General features: G+C 48.5%; 2 protein-coding genes across 4 annotated transcripts in view; one reads left to right on the top strand and one right to left on the bottom strand.

Moving 5' to 3' along the window:
• ST3GAL2 (ST3 beta-galactoside alpha-2,3-sialyltransferase 2) overlaps positions 1-2,701 on the top strand; it is a 52,662-nt gene extending 49,961 nt beyond the window's left edge. For both annotated transcript variants that reach the window (XM_002711715.6, XM_017342358.4), the window contains exon 7: positions 425-2,701. In XM_002711715.6, the coding sequence (XP_002711761.1) occupies positions 425-598 (174 nt within the window). In that variant the 3' untranslated portion in view covers positions 599-2,701. The remainder of the gene's footprint in view (positions 1-424) is intronic.
• Positions 2,702-9,789: 7,088 nt separating this feature from the next.
• The window catches only part of LOC100339723 (ATP-dependent RNA helicase DDX19A), a 41,002-nt gene continuing 31,847 nt past the window's right edge, over positions 9,790-18,944 (bottom strand). For both annotated transcript variants that reach the window (XM_089320470.1, XM_002711716.6), the window contains 8 exons: positions 18,405-18,497; positions 16,969-17,071; positions 16,132-16,246; positions 13,130-13,307; positions 12,605-12,842; positions 11,899-12,061; positions 11,241-11,432; positions 9,790-10,877 (listed from right to left, as the gene is read on the bottom strand). In XM_089320470.1, coding sequence (XP_089176596.1) covers positions 10,816-10,877; positions 11,241-11,432; positions 11,899-12,061; positions 12,605-12,842; positions 13,130-13,307; positions 16,132-16,246; positions 16,969-17,071; positions 18,405-18,466 — 1,113 coding nt within the window. In that variant the 5' untranslated portion in view covers positions 18,467-18,497 and the 3' untranslated portion in view covers positions 9,790-10,815. The remainder of the gene's footprint in view (positions 10,878-11,240; positions 11,433-11,898; positions 12,062-12,604; positions 12,843-13,129; positions 13,308-16,131; positions 16,247-16,968; positions 17,072-18,404; positions 18,498-18,944) is intronic.

The raw sequence follows: 18,944 nt of genomic DNA on the forward strand, positions 1-18,944 counted from the left end.
CTTTAAAGAGTATAATTACACTTGAGCCGAATGGCCAGGCGGAGCCCCTGGCCTACCCTTTGGGTTGAAAACGCCGGTCGCTCATGCCAGGAACCGCATTTCACTAGCGCCCAGGCTGCTGTGCCATCAAGGTTAGTGGTCAAGGCCAGCTCACACACTGCCAGTCGATCTTCACTTGACCAGGTTTTAAATGAAGGCATTCCAAAATTAGCAAGGGTTGGAAAGCAAGCAGCCCTGAAAACAGAACCGCGGCTCTTAGGCCAGGCCTGGGTCTCCCCCACATCCTCCCCGGTGCCCCCACACCAGGAACTGAGCTGTCAGCGGCTGCAGCCCTCTTCTATCCCGCAACCCCAGGCGAGGCTGCGGGCCCGGTCAGTCACCCACGGTCCCGGTGCGCGGTAACCCTGCGTCCCCTTCCCCGCAGGTAAACGTGTACGGATTCGGGGCCGACAGCAGGGGCAACTGGCACCACTACTGGGAGAATAACCGGTACGCGGGCGAGTTCCGGAAGACGGGCGTGCACGACGCGGACTTCGAGGCCCACATCATCGACATGCTCGCCAAGGCCAGCAAGATCGAGGTCTACCGAGGCAACTGAGCCAGGCCTCGCCGCGGCCCTTAACGGCATGGCATTTCCGCGAGGCGCGAGCGCGCATTCCCGCCCGGGACTCCGGGCCTGCCGGAAGGGAGGGAGCCTCGGCGTGCGCGCGGCGCCCAGCCCTGGGCGTTCCCAGGCAATCGGGAGCGACGGTAGGCCGCGGTCTGAGCCAATCATGCTGCAGTCCAGCGAGCGCTGCCTGTCCTCCCTCAATCATGAGACTCCGGGGGCCGGGCCGGCCCTTACACCAATCAGCGCCGTAGTCAGGCGGAGCTTTTGATTATTCCAGCCAATCATGAAACTCAAAGAGAACTTCCGACGCTGGACCCCGCCTCCTCCAATCACTGGCCTTTGGAGGCGGGCAGGCGGCCCCTTATTTCCCCCGTCCCTTATGCTTTTGGATAGGATTTTATTTTCCGCTTTTTAAGAAGTAGAGGTTGTTTCGGGCCTTGATGAAATACTTTTCTCAGGCTTTACAAGAAACAAGTCTCAGTCGCTGGCCGGCCTGACCCTACCGGGAGCACTGAAGAAAAAAAATGGCGGGAGGGCTCGGGGCGGAGCCCGGGCCGGGTGGGCGGCGCTGAGGCGGCCGCGGAGGGGAGTCGGCCGAAGCTGTCTTGTGGAGAGGGGGTCGTTGCCAGGGAGTGCGCTTCGCCCCAGGAGGCCTAGTGTCCTATTAAGTCGCTGCAGGCCTCCGAGAGTTTTATACGTCACGTTTCCCTTCTCTGTCAGGCGCAGATGGGTGAGTGCAAACCCACCAAAGAGAGGCGGTCCCGGGTGGCGCGTGGGCCCTCCTCCCCCAACCGCCCCGAGGTCGTGTGGTGTAGCGTCTGGGGTCTGCCTCCTGCAACACAGGTGTAAGAGACAGGGCGGGGGGCCAGGAAGCCCTGTCACATCTCATGTAAGGTGCTTCACACTCACTCGTGCCCTCGGCCCCTCCGCTTCACCCACCACCATTTTTAGTGTCTCTCCTTAGGCCCTGGGCCTCACCAGCCTACTTGTTGCTCTGGAAAAAAAAAAAATCAGATAACTTGCCCGCCCACACCCGACCGTCACACAGGTGTACGTCTCAGGGAGGCTCCAGGCAGCGAGGGGCGGCACGCCGGCTGGCTGACCCGGGACGAGCAGGCGTAGGCAGCTTCTTGCCGGCGAGGCGTGGGATGCTTTAGCTAACCTGAAGCCATCAGGTATGGCTGACCAACACTGATTGTTCTCCGATTCCAAGCTGGCCCTGCAGAGAGGCGAGAGCCTCGCAGGGGAGGAGCAGCACCGTCCTCTGTCCCCTGCAGCCTCCTCCCTGCGCACATGTCCCGCCGCATCTCACTTCCTACCTCCTCCCTCTAACCCACTTTCCTCTGCCAGCTCTGGATGGGCTGGGAAGCTGACAACCAGGGGTACAACTGAAAGCTACTTGCGTGACAGAACGCAGCCTAAGCCCCCAAGTGGCTGACTTTTTAAGGCTAGGGGAGTTTAGGAGGTCAGAAAAAGGCTTCTGTGAAGCTCTCAAACCCCTGAACAGCCCCCGCTTTCCAACTGTGTCATCACACATAGCACCCTTTCACTTAGTGAACTGACACCACCAAGCAGCCTCTCGGCCGTTGGTTTAGAGCCTGCAGCCGGCTTGGAGGACAGCCACCTGCTAGCAGGGGAGAACCTTACGGTTGGGCTGGGGGAAGTGGGCACCCCGAAAAATTAATATATTGAGAAGTTAGTTTGAGCCTGTTCTCTTCCCATTTGGAAAAGCCAGAAGTATAAAGAACGGGGTTGGTCAGTGAGGGGCGCTTTAGGAGTGCCTCGGGGCTTTCCTGCCACCATTTCAGAGCCAAGGCACCAGCCATTCTTGCCAGTCTCGCGTCAGTGCTTCCTGAGAGACTGTTTTGAGTGTTGAGAAGAAAATCAATGCAATTATGCCAAACAGTATTGAGCAGAATAATTTATTTCTGTTTTGTTTCTTTTTCTTCTTTTGTTTAAACCATTAACCCTCATTTTGGAAGAGGTAGTTCCCAGCATCCAGCCCAACATCTTTACTGCAATAGTTATTTAAACATTTTTAAAAATTTCCTTCCCTTTCTCTTTCTGAATTAAAAATGAACAACATCAACACTATAGAGTCATTGGTCTGTTTTGAAATGTGTCCTGTCATGGAAAGAAGGTGTATCTGAGAATGGGAAGTTACAATAGATGAGAATGTGGGGGAGCTCACAAAGGAGGGGGCAAAATAACTTTCAGACATTCTGCACTCTAATTTCCTTTAAAAGAGGAATTAATTGGAAAGAATTCTGGCAGCAACTTCCCACGGTGGCTTTCCTGTAACTACTAGTCTTCATCAGGCGCCAGTACCTTTAATTGTGCCATAGCTCGGCCATCCCTGCCTCTCTGGAAATGAGTTCTAGGCCTTGGTTTTCTCTTACCCTGACTCTGACATGACTGTCTCCACATCCTGTTCTTACCTTGCCTCAGGGCTGCCTATATATATATATATATATATATATATATATATATATATATACATACACACACACACACACACACACACATATATACATATATATATACACATATATATGTATATTTTTTAAAAACATCTATTTATTTATTTGAAAGGCAGAAAGAGGTCATCCATCTGCTGATTCACTCCCCAAATGTCCGTGATGGCTAGAGCTGGGCCAAACCGAAGCCAGGAGCCTGGAGCTTTTTCTGGGCCTTCCACAGGGGGTGCAGGGGCCCAAGGACCAGGGCCATCTTCTACTGCTTTCCCAGGCCATAGCAGAGAGCTGGATCAAAAGTGGAGCAGCCAGGACTTGAACTGGTGCCCATATGGGATGCCAGCAGTGCAGTTGGCTGCTTTACCCACTATACCACATCGCCATTCCCAGGCCTTCCTGTATCTTCATGAAACAGGGGCACTAGTCAGCTTTACATCTCTTTGCTGCCAGACCCCATTCTCCTGTGTTCCAGGGACATTTGCTTAGTTTTTTTCAGGTGGTGGGCAAGTTAGATTCTGCTGCTGCCTGGCAGCCAGTGGTGGGGGACTCTCAGGACACAGGAAGTCACATTCAGGGATTCTGTAGAAGACAGAGCCCCAAATAAGGTTCTGGAGCCCAGCTGAATCGACAGGGTTGGGGCTGTTTTGTCCTTTATCCTCTTGTTTGGCCATGAGGTTAGGCCAGCCTTGCAGTTCGTTAATGGCAGGCAGAAGGAGCTGTGGGAAGCCAGGACCATCCTTTTCTCCTTAGGCCTTCCTCACAGTGGGGCCATGTGACCCAGGGTGATGCCAGGAAGTTTAGTATCATGGGACCTTTATGGTCCTGTCAACAATGCTGGCATCCCATACCAGAGCACTGGTTCAAGACCCTGCTGCACCACTTCTGATCCAGCTCCCTGCTAATGCTCCTGGGAAAGCAATGGAAGATGGCTCAAGTACATGGGCCTCTGCCACCCAAGTGGGAGACCCAGATGGAGCTCTGGACTCCTGGCCTCAGCCTGGCCCAGCCCTGGCTGTTGTGGCTGTTTGGGGAGTAAACAAGTGGAGCTCTCTCTCTCCCCTCCGGATAATTAAGTCTTTAAAAAATGAAGCTTACTGTCAATGAAGCATGTGAGGGATCTGAAAAGTGAGGTAGAACTGACCCTGTGCTCTGTCCATAACATTCTCTCCTCAGCTAAGAATAAGGGTGGGGAAGGAAGAGGCAAAGTTAAAGCTCATCCTGTTTCTCTAAAATCTCCAGGAGCCCTGCTTAGCTGCTGATCAGGCCTAGGGCCCCTCAATACGCTCTTTAGCTGGTGCTGCTTATAGCTCTAAGGGCTGTTTTGTTTAGAGTTTAGAGTTGGTGACGGCAACACGAAGAGGAAGAGGTCATTTCCGGAGGCCAGGTGTCCTTGCTCAGGACTGTGGCCTAGGACCAGGAGTCCTATGCCTCTAAGGACAGGCCTGGGTATTGTGGTTTGGAGTTGGGAAGCATGGGGAGAGGTGATCATCTTCAGAGACCATCGCTGAGGTTTATTATATGCTTCCTAGGACAAGGTGGCAGTTCATGCCCTCCATGACATTTCAGTGGAGGTTATCTAAGTGCTGGACACTGTATAATGCCCGTGGGGTGACAAAGGTGCTCCTCTCAGTAGCAGGCCAGCCAATGGTGTAGCGTGGCATGGTAACCATACATACTACTGTGATTGGCCCCTGCTATGTAACTATCTTCCCTTGTGGGACTGAGGAAATGATTTTTTGTTGTTGTTAAGATTTATTATTTATTTGAAGGCAGAGTTACAGAGAAAGAGGGAGACACACACACACACACACGCACAGAGAAGTCTGCCATCCACTGGTTCACTCCCCAAATGGCTTCTTCCAGGTCTTCTATATGGGTGTAGGGGTCCAAGGATTTCTGGTCCATCTTCTATGGCTTTCCAAGGCACCTTAGCAAAGAGCTGGTTTGGTAGTGGAGCAGTCAAGACTCAAACTGGCGCCCATATGGGATGCTGGCACTGCAGGAGGCAGCTGAAACCACTGTAACACAATGTTGGCCTCAAACCAGGAAATGATCTTAAAATTAGCCTGTGGTCGCACTGAATATGCCATCAGGTGATCTAGGATCAGAACTTGGTCTGCCATTTTCCCCATGTAAGTGCTGACCCACATGGGCTTTCAAATCTCTGAGCCAGTATCTGGGATCTCCTAAAGGTCCAGTATTTCTCTTCCCAATGGACTGTTGCTCCAGTAATGGATTCCTGTGGGAGGGCTTGGAAGGAGATTGCTTCTACATGCCTGAGTCACCTTAGATGGTTGCTCCTCAAATGTAATCCACTTGAAAAAGAGCTTAAGGTCTGGGGGCCAGGCTTGTGGCCTAGGAGGTTAAACTGTTGGCTGTGATGCCAGCAACCCTTATGAGCACTGGTTCAAGTCCTGGCTGTTCTACTTTGGATCTAGCTCCCTGCTAATGCACCCAGGAAAGCAGCAGAAGGTGGAGACCTGGATGGAGTTCCAGACTCCTGGCTTCAGCCTAGCCCAGTCCCATCCAATGTTGCCATTTGGGAAGTTAAACAGCAGATGGGAGATCTCTCTCACTTTCTTTCCCTCTCTCTAACTGCCTTTCAAATAAATAAAATAAATCTTTGACAACAACAGCAACCCAGTCTTTCACCTGAATTTGGTCTAGAGACTAGATGTGAATCCCCATCATTGTGACTTGGGTTTCCTCTCAGCACATCTGGAATTTTACTTCCACATACACCAAGCAGTACCTTAATATGCTGTGTAGCATCTATTTCATTTCTATTGTCAACTTGAATAATATACAGAGAGTCTCCAAAAATTAGTTCATTTTTTAAAAAATCATTCCCAATCCTTTTTTTAAAATTTATTTATTTGAAAGAGTTACACAGAGAGAGGAGAAACAGAGAGCGAGCGAGCAAGAGAGGTCTTCCATCCAATGGCTCACTCCCCAATTGGCCGCAACAGTCTGAGCTGCGCCAATCAGGAGCCAGGAGCTTCCTCCAGGTCTCCCACGTGGGTTCAGGGGCCCAAGGACTCGGGCCATCCTCCACAGCTTTTCCAGGCCACAGCAGAGAGCTGGATCAGAAGAGGAGCAGCCGGGACCAGAACCGGCACCCATATGGGATGCTGGCACTTCAAGCCAGGGCTTTAACCTGCTGTACCACAGCACTGGCCCCCTAGTAAGTTCATTTGAGGGTAGCATTACGATGGGAATTTCAGGGACCTCTATGGTGATTAACTATTATCCCACATTCTTGTAGGTCAAATCTCTATGCAGCATACTGTGTCTTTAAATATGCCATTAGGTTCAGCTTTCCTGCCATTACCTTGCTAGGATTCCATTCTTTATTTTTAAAGATTTGGAAAGGCAATGTAACAAACTGGTAAACTCCCCCAAATGCCCACAACATCCCAGGTTTCCCTGGGCTTCCATCTTCTGACTCCCTAGCACATTAGCAGACACTGGATTGGAAGCAGAGGCAGGACTCAAACCAGGCACTCTCATATGGGATATGGTCTTCCCAAGCAGCAGCTTAACCTACTGTGCCAGAATGCCTGCCCCTCGAATTCTTTTTTTTTCCAAATGACATCAAATTGTCCAAGTACCTTATAAAGAGATTATTCTTCCCCAGTGATTTGCAAATGTATGTATGTTAGGTCCATTTCTGTGTTCACTATTTTGTTAAGATGTATATATGTGTATATGTGTGCATATTTAAAAATATTTTAGAAGTTACAAAAATCGCCTTAACTAAGTGATCAAAGTTAACATCAGTATGTACTTACAATACATGGTTAAATAAGTGAATCAGTGGAGAAGCCACAAATGTCTCTCCGGGAGGAATTCCAGATATTTATGTAGCTATTCCCCCACAAGAAAAGGTCATGGTTCCCCCTCCCTGGGTATGGACTGCTCATAGTGACTGCTTTCCAAAGAGTACAGTAGAGAAAGGGGAAAACAAAGTAAACGTTAGGCTGAGAAACCCCACCAACACCACCTCAATCAGATGATCCAAGTTGCTACAGTTTGAACATGCTGTGCTGCCTGAACTCATGAAGGGTTTTAAACCCCAGGGGTTATGGGGAGATCCTTAGGTCACTGCCATGTGCCCTCATAAGGTCGTTCTCACAGAAGGTGGTCATAATTAGCTCAAGTCAGGTACACCAACTTTTTCTCCACTTCCTGGCTCACCAAGTGATCCTTCTGTATTCTTCTGCCATTGCCATCACCAGGCCTCACCAATTGGCTAAACCAATGAGGACCACTGGATCTTGGACTGTGAACCTCCAAAACCGTGAGCCAAAATAAACTTTCCTTGTTAAGGAGCTTCTCTCAGGTCTTGTTTTAGTGATAAAAAGCTTACTAATGTAGAAAATGGCGGTGGGTGGATTTATGTTACTATTAACTACCTGGAAATATGGAGGAGCATTTGGAGTTGACTTACTGGAAAATGTTGGAAAAGTCTGAACTAGCAGGCTAGAGAAATCCTGGAATTCTGTAGGCAGAATGTTATGGGTGATTCTGGTGAGGGTTTAGAAGTCCAGGATGCTGATATAAACTTTGGATGGTATAGCTCATGCTGTTGAGGTCTCAGGTAGAAATGAAGACTCTGTTGGAATTGGACTTAAGGCCACCTTATTAGATGGTGATGAAGAACCTTTCTTGTGTCCTGGGAGATTGTGGAAGGCTGAACCTGATGATGGTGGACCTGTGTTTGGTGATTTCAAGACAGCAAAGTATTCAAGCTGCAGTGTGGATGTTACTGGCTGCTGTTAAGTTTTCCAGTGAGAACCAGGAGTGAAAAGGAGCAGGTCAGAAGTTTGGGAAATTTGTAACCTGGCCAGAAGAGAGAAAAAGAGGAGCTATTCCTGATAGGGTAGTGTGTGGTTGGTAGAGAAACAGCTAGCTAAAGATAAGGGCACAGATAAAAGTCAGCTATGTTTTTTTTTTGTTTTTGTTTTTTGCCAATGTTAAATACAGGTTTATTTAAGACATTGCATTTTCCACTTAGATACAGTGCTTATAAAGTGCAATGTTATTTCTTTTCCCGGTGCACATGTTCCATATTCAAGTATTGAGAATGCCCAGTAATTTACTATAGCAGCTGAACTTTAAAACTGCCACAGAATTTGCTACAAATTTGGGTCCTTCCATCTTTTACTGTGTGGAAAAATGCTGCATCTACAATGGGATTGGCTTAATCAACCTCAAAAGTCAGCTATGTTAAGAGGAAAGACAATGGCAAACACCTGAAAGGCATTTTGAAGCTCTGAAGGCTATGCCTACTGTTATAGGCCCAGAGGCCAAAAACAGCAGAATTGTCTTGTGAAACCCTGGGGCATTCTCCCAGAACCTTTCCAAGACCGTGTTGGATTAATTAGTCGGTGTTCAGCCAGCGAAGCATTCTGGGACTATGGCTGTTTCTTGGGCCCAAGTGTACCATGTGCTGGTGGCAGACCTTGGCATCACCCACCTGATACTGGGATTGCAGTTGTGCCGAATTCAAGAGTTATGGGGTCATGGCAGCTTCCAGAGAGATTTCAAAGGAAAACCCCACAGCCCTAACTGTTGTGGGCATTTGAGGCATGAACTAGCAGGTAGGAGAGCTCTCTCAGTCTTTCTTGGCCTTTCAAGTGAATTAGAAATAACTTATTAAAAAGCAAAGCCTGGGAGTCCAAGCAGGGGTTGTGATGCTGGGGTGGAGCCCTCTGGTGGGGTGATAGTGGAGCAATAGGAGTGATGCGAGGCACAGAGGTAACAGCACTATGAGGTACCAGTGAAGGACAGCTGCAGCACTGGCATCCCATATGGGCACCATTTCAAGTCCTGGATGCTCCACTTCTGATCCAGTTCCCTGCTAACATGCCTAGGAAAGTAGTGGAAGATAGTCCAAGTCCTTGGGCTCCTGCAATATATATAACACTTACCAAGCCCCACTGAATGCAAAAAATATAGTGACACAGTCTGACTTGCTACTAAGACTGGCAAAGTTTTAAAAACTGGTAATACAGACTTGGCAAACAGGTAAGATAATCAATCTTTTTGGATCACTGCAATAATATAAATTGGGCTTAACTGGCAATGTTTTAAAACTTTAAATATTCCCATTCTTTGACCCAACAATTCTATTTCCAAGAATATGTCCAGGAATGATTCTCATCAGTGCTTTAAAATAAGAACAAAGATAACAGCACAAGCTGGACGCCCCCAGCCGCCTGCCCAGACACCTCTCACTAAGAGCTGCATGTTGGGAAGTGTGCAGAAGCATGATGCATAAGTGTGAATAGGATGTTCACATTTTTGTAAAAGTGCCTAGAAGGGAATTGGGGGGGGGGGTGCTGAAATTGTGGTGTCGCAGGTAAAGCCACCACCTCTGATGCCAGTATCCCAAATGGGCACTGGTTCGTGTACTAGCTGCTCCAGTTCCCATACAGCTCCCTGCTCACGGCCTGGGAAAAGCAGATGGCCCAGATTGCCACCTATGTGGAAGACGCAGAATCTCCTGGCTTCGGCCTGGCTCAGCACTGGCCATTGGGGCCACTTAGGGAGTGAATCAGTGGATGGAAGATCTCTCTTACAAATAAATAGAATCTTTAAGAAAAAGGGAATTTGGTGGAATGTTCACCAAGCTGTTACCAATGGTCATCCCATTGTGGGGGGAACAGTGTTTACACTTAAATATAAATACATACACACACATTTTTAATGAGCATATTTTAGTCTTATAAGCAGCACAGAAATAAAACCAAGTCATGATTAGTAAAGCGTATCTCATGATTAAAATTTCTAACAAATGATGCATATATAGCTATAATTTCTCCATCCATATTCATACAATGTAAAAGAACACGCAAAGTCTTCTACTCCGGATGAACGGCACACACATTTTTACTTGGTTGTAACTTCCTTTCCAAGGCGATGCTCAGCCTCAGGTACTGTCTGATCCCCACAGATAAGAACTAACTCAGCCAGACATGTGTTCAGAAAACTAACCGGTGCCTCCTGGCTGCTATGACTGAGGACCAGGGCCCTGAGCAGATGGAATAGCTGGAAGGAGCAGCAGGAGGAGATGGCCCAGACCCTCCAAGGATTCGTTTGCCCCTGCCAGACCAATCTCATGTGAACAGCGAGATTCACTGACATCTGTGTTTCTCCCCAGATTGCTTGCAAAACAGTAGCCAAGATGTTCACCAGCGAGAAACAGGGAGAGCTTTTGTCAGAAACAAGAGAAGTAAAAAGGGAAATTTGGGTTTTCTCAGGTTATTAGAAGGAAGATGGTATCAGGGTCAGGAACCAAGAAAAGCAGCTCAGGGGCTGCTCAGCTGCCATGTCCCACGTTCAGCATGCTGGTAGTTCACACCCGCGTCCTACCAGGCTCTCCCATACCACCTCTACCTCTGTTGTTTCTTCACAGAACACCTAACACCCCTTGACAGAAAACAGGCAAGGAGTCCTGGGGCCAGTGATTATCAGTAGCAACCCGATTGCTATAAAGATGAGGAAACTGAGTGTTTAAAAAAGACCATTTTCCAAAATGCAGATTATTCCTTCAATTCCCCCCATCATTTGCACAAATTTTTGTCAAGTCCAAACATAATTTAAAATGAGGTAGGTAGTTTCTACACGCGCCGTCTTCTCGGGGACAGTCAAGGTCTTGGCTGTGAAAGCTCTCATCTCCCAGCAGGGCCTGTGCCAAGGGTGGACACCAGTGACAGGTAGAACGTCTCAGTTGGCTATTTTCTCAATCTCATCCAAATCATCCGTGTCCAGTCTTTCTATCTTCTTATCTGGGGGGAAAAACAAGGGTCAGAGGGAGATGAAGACAGGCTTAGTGTGGAGACGCAGCTGTGGTGTGACTGAGAGGGACAGCCCAGCCGGAAGGGGAAGACACGGGAACACGCCCCGCTCAGGGACACAGCGATACTTCATTTCACCCAAGGACTTCCAGGCCCTGGGCAGCAGGCAGAGCCCCTTTCCCCAAGCCCGGCCATGCCATTTGGCTCCCTGAACTCTGCAGATGTGCTCCCTAAGAACTCCCATAAGGTAGGAAGGGAGAGGAGATGCGCAGTGCAAAGGCCTCTCAGAGCCGTGGGGAAACACCCCCCCCACCTGCCCAGGAAAGGGCACGGGGGGACCCTGCAGGGACTCACTAAAATGCTCCTGGATTCTGTTCAGGATGTTCATGCTGTGCTTGCTGTCAACCATGTTCACGGCCAGGCCCCTCTTGCCAAAGCGGCCGGTGCGCCCGATCCGGTGCAGGTAGGTCTCATTGTCTGGGTTCCCATCCTTGTCCACGGGAAGATCAAAGTTGATCACGACAGACACTTGTTCAACATCGATACCTGCGTGAAGGGGGTTGGAGACAGACGGGAGTCAGGGATGGAAAAAGTCAGTGTTGCCCACAGTCAGGCCACTGCACTTTCACTTGCAGTGAGGGAAACAGCCTGGGTCAGGCCACCTCTGGGATGTGAGGACACACACTGGCATGTAGCAGAAGCCAGAGGAGAAAAGAAGAGCGTTGGCAGGTGTCAACACAATTGCAAAATCAGTAAGGAAGCCCCTGCAGACGCAAGTGTGTCCAGGTACGGCTAGAAGCTCAGGTGACTGTACGTTTCCTCCCACCAAACCACGACTCTGGGCTCTCTGCAGCTTCTCATCCCGAGGGGGTCCCAGTCTCTCTGAGAAAGCATGTCACCCCAACCCCACCCACCTTGCCTGGGCCACCTGAGTTTCCGTGGTACAAGGCTTTCTCTGGCTAACAGGGCCTGGGACCCCAAGCCTGGCAGGTAGGACACACTCTCTGCTCACCGCGGGCACACACGTTGGTGGTCACCAGAACCTTCTCTTTGCCCTCTCGGAAGCGCTCAATCACAGCTGCTCTCTGCTCCACCACCATTTCTCCGCTCAGCAGGGCCACCTGGTGGCCTTCCTTTGACAGCTCTGCTGCCAACCAGCTGGCTGTTTTGCGGGTCTGGAGTGAAAAAAATGGTTTTCAATATAAAGACCTATGGGTAAGAAAATGCAGATGCTTGCAAAGAGTGGTCTGTTGCCAATCAAATACACAACAGCTCTGTGCTGAGTTCACTCAGCACAACAGGCTTAAACTGTCTCATAGAGAATGTCAGACCCATGATTGGTTTTGGAGGGACAAATTAAGTGCTCTTGGCTTTTTGTTCAGCAAGCGTACACATTGAGCCCAAGATCTTTATTCCAAAACAGTCTACGTTCCTTATGCTTAACAGTTACTTCAGGGATGTTAACCTGAGGTGTTTCCCAAGTGATCTCTAAGAAGTGGGTAGAGGTAAGGATTCCACCCTCACAACAGCTTCCCCTGGTAACTCACTGCAGCCTGAGGAGCCTAGGCTCAGGGGCAGGAGGAGGCGAGTCATCATTTCCTGCCTGCTCTGCCTGCTGTGCCCTTCCCACGGTGGGAAGCTGGGTCCTCCCCAGCACTAAGGGGGGGTCTCCAGGCAGTGGGCCAGCAGCCCAGCAGGCACCTGCTGCTGCTACTCACGTGGCAGAAGATCATGGCCTGAGCGATGGTGATGGCCCCATACAGGTTGCACAGGGCCTGGAACTTCTCATCTCTGTTGTTGCACAGGACGTAGTACTGCTTGATGGTATCCAAAGTCTCCTCCTCGCGCTTCAGTTTGATAATGTTCGGGTCTGGGACCACTTTCTGGGCAAACTTCCACACAGAGTCTTCAAAGGTCGCAGAGAAAAGGAGCATCTGGCAGTTCCTGGGCAGCATCCTGCAAGGCAGGGCCCGGGCATCTGACGTGACCCTGAGGCTCTCAGCAGGAATAGCAGCCCCACAGCTCGCCCGCTTGCTTGGCTGTGCCCCCAGGAAGGCTACAGGTGCTGTGCAGCATCCCAGGGAGGCCCAGGGGAGCAGCTGAGCCCCAGGTCTCCTCTCTTAACTCAGGCTGGGAGTATGCTCAGTGCTGATCAAGCGAATGCTCTAAGTCCCGAGCAGAGAGCCTGAGAGGGCTAGAAGAGGTGTCTGAAGCACGGGACAAGAGGCTGCCCCGGTTCCTACCTCTGGATGCGGATGCTCTGATCCTGGTGGCCCTGAGTGGCTATCATCACGTCAGCCTCGTCCAGAACAAACACCTTGATCTTCTTGGGGTCAATGAACTTGAGTTTGGAGCACCAGTCCAGGACAGTCCCTGGGGTGCCAATGACAATCTGCTCACTGATCTTCTGCCCTCTTTCCACTGTGGAGACAAGATGCTTTCTTCAGGAATTCCCATGGTAAATCTCTGGAAATCAAAATCATGCGAAACAATCCAGAACTAATAGAAGTTAATTCCAAATTGCAAGACTCATATGAAGATTTGTAATCTCCAGTCTTGACTTTTTCTGTGACACAGGCACAATGCTAATTATCTCAATATGAAATAAACTCTAAAGTCTACTGTTAAAAGTCAGAGAAGGACAGGACATGATGAAGTGGGTTAAGCTGCCACTTGGGATATCCGCTTCAGACACAGAGGTCCTGGGTTCAAGTCCCTGTTATGCTTGTAATCCAGCTGTCTGCTAATACATTCTGTGAGGTATTAGATGATGGCTTAAGTGTTTGTGTTCCTGCAAAAGACCTGGATTTAGTTCCAAGCTTCTACTTAGCCTAGGCCAGCCCTGGTTTATTGAGCGTTTGAGGACTGTACCAGTGGATGAAATATTTCTTTTTCTGCCTTTCAAGCAGGAGAAAATGAAAAAATAAATATTTTTAAAAATACTACTGAACAAGTTACATAAGACATTTTACACCAAAAGTGATATACATGCTGTACAGACATGCCCATCTAAGAGGTAAACAGTAGCTTCAATTTCTGTTTCCATGATCACAATGCAACTCGTCATCTTTTCACATTTATCAGCCATCTGAATAGCAGCCATGTGAATCCTAGTTTTGTGAAGTGCTCATTTTCCTATTATATTGTTTGCTTTCTTATTTTGTAGAAGTTTTACATATTCTGATAGCTTCCTAATGACCTATTTTAAATGAATCAAGATCAGGCCCTCCTGATCTTGATATATTAATTTATTTTGAAAGTTAGAGCTACGAGAGGAGACAAAGAGATCTTCTACCTGCCAGTTCATCCCAGATGACCACAACAGCCAGGGCTTGGCCAGACAAAAGCCAGGAGCTTCAGCCAGGTCTCCCACATGGGTAGTGGAGGCACAAACACTTAGGCCATCCTCTGTTGCTTTTCCCAGGCCATTAGCAGGGAGCTGGATCATAAGTAGAACAGCTGGGACACAAACCTGTACCCACATGAGATGCCGGCACTGTAGGTGGTGGAATTACCTGCTAAGCCACAACGCCAGCCTCAAGTCCTCCATTTTAACCCATACCTTCTACATTATAAACTGCAGAACACGTGGAAGAACTAGAAGAAGCATTTCCTCCGTTTTTTAAAGATTTATTTATTTGGAAGGGGGAGAAAGATGTCTTCCATCTGGTGGTTCACTCCCCAAATGACCACAATAGCCAGGGCTGGGCCAGGCAAAAGCCAGGAGCCAGAAGCTTCATCGAGGCCTCCCAATGTGGGTGCAGGGGCCCAAGTACTTGGGTCATCTGCTGCTGCTTTCCCACACACATTAGCAGGGACGTGGATTAGAAGTGGAGCAGGGGCTGGTGCTGGGGCACAGTAGGTTAAGGCCTGTGGCACTGAATCCCATATGGGCACTGGTTCAATTCCTGGCTGTTCCACTTTCAGTCTGGCTCCCTGCTAATGACCTGGGAAAGCAGTGGAAGATGGTCCAAGTGCCTGGGCCCTTGCACCCACGTAGGAGACCCAAAAGAAGTTCTTGGCTCCTAGCCTCGAATTGGGAGAGCTCCAGCTGTTGTGGCCATTTGGGGAGTGAACCAGCAGATGGAAAACCTTTCTCAGTCTCTCCCTCTCTAACTTTGCCTCTCAAATAAATCTTTAAAAAAAAAAGTGGAACAGCCAGCACCTATATGGCATGCCAGTATTGCAGGCGGTGACTTAACACACAGTGCTACAGCACTGGACCCATAATTTCTGATTTTAACAAGAGTTTGTGAACTGGGACTGGCATTGTATGGCATTGTAGAAGATGGCCCAAGGGCTTGGGCCCCTGCCACCAATGTTCTCTTTTTTTTTTTTTTTTTTTTTTTTTTTTTTTTTTTTTGACAGGCAGAGTGGACAGTGAGAGAGAGAGACAGAGAGAAAGGTCTCCTTTGCCATTGGTTCACCCTCCAATGGCCGCTGCAGCCAGCACACCGCACTGATCCGAAGCCAGGAGCCAGGTGCTTCTCCTGGTCTCCCCTGCGGGTGCAGGGCCCAAGCACTTGGGCCATCCTCCACTGCATTCCCAGGCCACAGCAGAGAGCTGGCCTGGAAGAGGGGCAACTGGGACAGAATCCGGCGCCCCGACCGGGACTAGAACCCTATGTTCTGGTGCCGTAGGTGGAGGATTAGCCTAGTGAGCCGCGGCACTGGCCCCCTGCCACCAATGTTAAGAGACCTGGATGGAGTTCCAGGCTCCTGCCTTTGGCTAGTCCCACTGGGAAGTAAACCAGCAGATGGAAGATCTCTTTGTCTTTCCCTGTCACTCTTTCCAATAAATACACCTTTTAAAAACAAACAAAGATAAAAACAACAAAGCATGAGAACTGTAAATGTTCTCCATTAACTTTCACTAAACTGGAGCTCACTTTCAAAGAAAGGGATCTGCCTCCATCCTCCCAAACCTAGTCCTAAAATTCCTCTTTGGTAAGCATGTTCTAGAACTCTGGATGCTGAATTCGGAGCACTGTGTTCCCAATGAAAAACTCCAGGCTTTTAGAATTCCATGAGCCAAGCAGGGACTTTTTAACAACTTGAAATCTTAAGATTGGAAAGGACTGCTAACAAATTAGCAAGTATTTAAATGCACTGGCTAAAAGCAATGCAGTTAGGCTCTAGGGTCAGACTGAACTAAAAAGTTGAACATATGTCAACATATCTTCAAAACTGAAGACACAACCACCCTCCCCTGGCTTGGTGCTGAAGTCTCATCCCGCATACTCACATTTATTGCCTCGAACAGCATAAGCAAGCTTTAGTTCTGGATGAAATTTGCCCATCTGCTCAATCACTTTACCAGTTTGAAGTGCCAGCTCATATGTTGGGGAGAGGCACAGACACTGACAGAGAAATCATAAAGGATGAGTTTAGTAACAGCAGGCTCTAAAGCAACAAGTGCACTGGTGTTTCCACCACTTGAACAGTGTAGACATCCACATCCTCCCCAGTCAGGTACACCTTCCTCCTGTAGACTGAAGTCTTCAGCAGGGAGCTCTGGCATGGCAGAGGCTTTTGGAAGCCATTAATATTTTTGTTTTTAATTTTCATATCCTTTATTTGAGAAACACACACACATGGCAGTGGCGGTGGGGGGGGGGGGGCAAATCTCAAATGCCCACTGGTTCACTACCAAAATGTCTACAACTGTTGGGGCCATACCATCTCAAAGCTAGGAGCTAGGAACTCAATCTGGGTCTGCCACCGTGGATGGCAGAGACCTAAACACTCAAACCATCCTCTACTGCCTCCTAACGTGCACCATGAAGCTGGAATCAGGAGTGGAGCCAGGACTTAAATCAAGGCACTCCAATACGGAATGCAAGTATCCCAAGTAGCATCTTAACCACTATGCCAAATGCTGGCCTGCAAGCCACTCTTGGGCTACAGCTTCCAGATAAACTGGACCAGGTCAGTGCCTGGTACAATGACCTGATTGATGTCTGCCTAAGCCACAGTATAAGGTGTCACAAACATTCAGAGCTCCTGTTAATCCTCCCTTCCCTCACAGATGGTGCAGCTTTTCCCAAGGCAGGCAAGTCAGCCCAGGCTTCCAAGCCCTCACCTGAGGGTGTCTGTCTGCTGGTTCCACTCGACTAAGCATGGCCAGGACGAAAGCAGCTGTTTTCCCAGTACCAGACTGAGACTGGGCGATGAGATTCTGTGGGCTAGATCAAGGGAAAACAGAAATCAAATTATGCTGATAAAACACAATAAAGAATCAGGTGGAAGGAGCAGCTTTTCCTTTATTCTTCTCTATTTTATCTAGGCTTCCTGTACTGAGCACAAATTATAGTGACTTTTTTTAGTATGTTGTTAAAAAAAAACAAACCTGTAAGTAGCAAATAATGACTGTTCTAGATAGGTTACAGCATGAAATCCTCAAGACTCTGCCACAGATAGAGTGCCCTAGTTGTGTGCCCTAAAGGTCCCACAGAAATCAAAGTAAGCTCCATGCTTAGACAAGTCCCCAGTGACTTTCTGTAGAGCCATAAAAAGCCCCGGGACTCAGCTCCTTCTGGGCATTCTCTTTTTCCATCTTTATAGATGATGCAAAATACCAGGCCACAGGTATGTTTTAGAGAATTCTTACATTCCAGTACCCAGTGTCATGGGAACAGGTGGCCTTCTCATGAAAAGAAAAAAATAATCAGTTGATTGGGAGAAGTTGCTGCATACAGTATGACATCATTTACCAGGGAAGATGTGTAGAGACCTATGTAATGAGACTACCTCTTGACGGAGCTCATTCAGTGGTGTGGGAAAGGAATGGAGGGGAGGGCAGACAGGCTGTCACTGGCTTCCTGGTTTCTTTCTTGGCAGGAGAGGGATACATAGGTGTTCTTGATATTCTCTCCAAACCTTTTCATAAGTCTTAAGAACTTACAACTAATTTTTAAAAATGCAATTTTAAAATTTGCAAGGAATTATCTGTGAATTTTTATTAAGTAGGAAAGGCAGAAACTACCTAGTTTTTTTTTTTTTTTTTTTTTTTTGACAGGCAGAGTGGACAGTGAGAGAGAGAGACAGAGAGAAAGGTCTTCCTTTTGCCGTTGGTTCACCCTCCAATGGCCGCCGCGGCCAGCGCGCTGCGGCCGGCGCACCGCGCTGATCCGATGGCAGGAGCCAGGAGCCAGGTGCTTTTCCTGGTCTCCCATGGGGTGCAGGGCCCAAGCACCTGGGCCATCCTCCACTGCACTCCCTGGCCACAGCAGAGGGCTGGCCTGGAAGAAGGGCAACCGGGAAAGAATCCGGTGCCCCGACCGGGACTAGAACCCGGTGTGCCGGCGCCGCTAGGCGGAGGATTAGCCTAGTGAGCCGCGGCGCCGGCAGAAACTACCTAGTTTTATGTGATTTTCTTTGCACCTGCCCAAGCTGTTTCAATGAAGAAACATGTTGCCCCAAATGGTGTATGTTGTTCTCAGGAACACTAAGAGCTATTTATGGAAAACTTTAGTTAGACCAAATCTGGAAGAGGGGCAACTGGGACTGCATACTCACGGTTCAGCAAGCATCATGGGTAATGCATTCTCTTGGATCTTGGATGGTCGATTGAAGCCCATGGCATATACTCCCTGGAGAAGCTGTGGTTTCCTAGAAGTCCAGAGAGAGAGAGTGGGTGGATTCCTAGTAGCTGAACTTGTTTAAAGGCCGAGAATATTAACTACATCTTACAGGGAATGATACTTCCCACCACTATCAGATATATTTTCCAATGCCTTAAAAACAAAACAAAACCACCAACTTTCACTACTAAATTTTAGGTTTCCTCTCCCTCTACTAAATCTTAATATGAAACTACTATACAACTCATAAAATAGACTAGTTTCCTTTTATGAAGAAGTCCATGCTTTCAGCAGACCCACAAATCTGGTTGGCCTTGGATGGTAACTGTTGCCTGCACACTGCAAATATATTATTAATACACTGACAGTATTTACTAATTCATAGTATAATCAAACTATAAAAGAAATCTATACCTGCATGGGAAATCCGGAAGAAGTTTCTGGCTCCTGGCTTCGGATTAGCACAGCTCTGGCC

This window comes from Oryctolagus cuniculus, chromosome 18 (assembly GCF_051225735.1).
Source record: "Oryctolagus cuniculus isolate XC-2025 breed Fujian yellow rabbit chromosome 18, ASM5122573v1, whole genome shotgun sequence".
NCBI lineage: Eukaryota > Metazoa > Chordata > Mammalia > Lagomorpha > Leporidae > Oryctolagus > Oryctolagus cuniculus.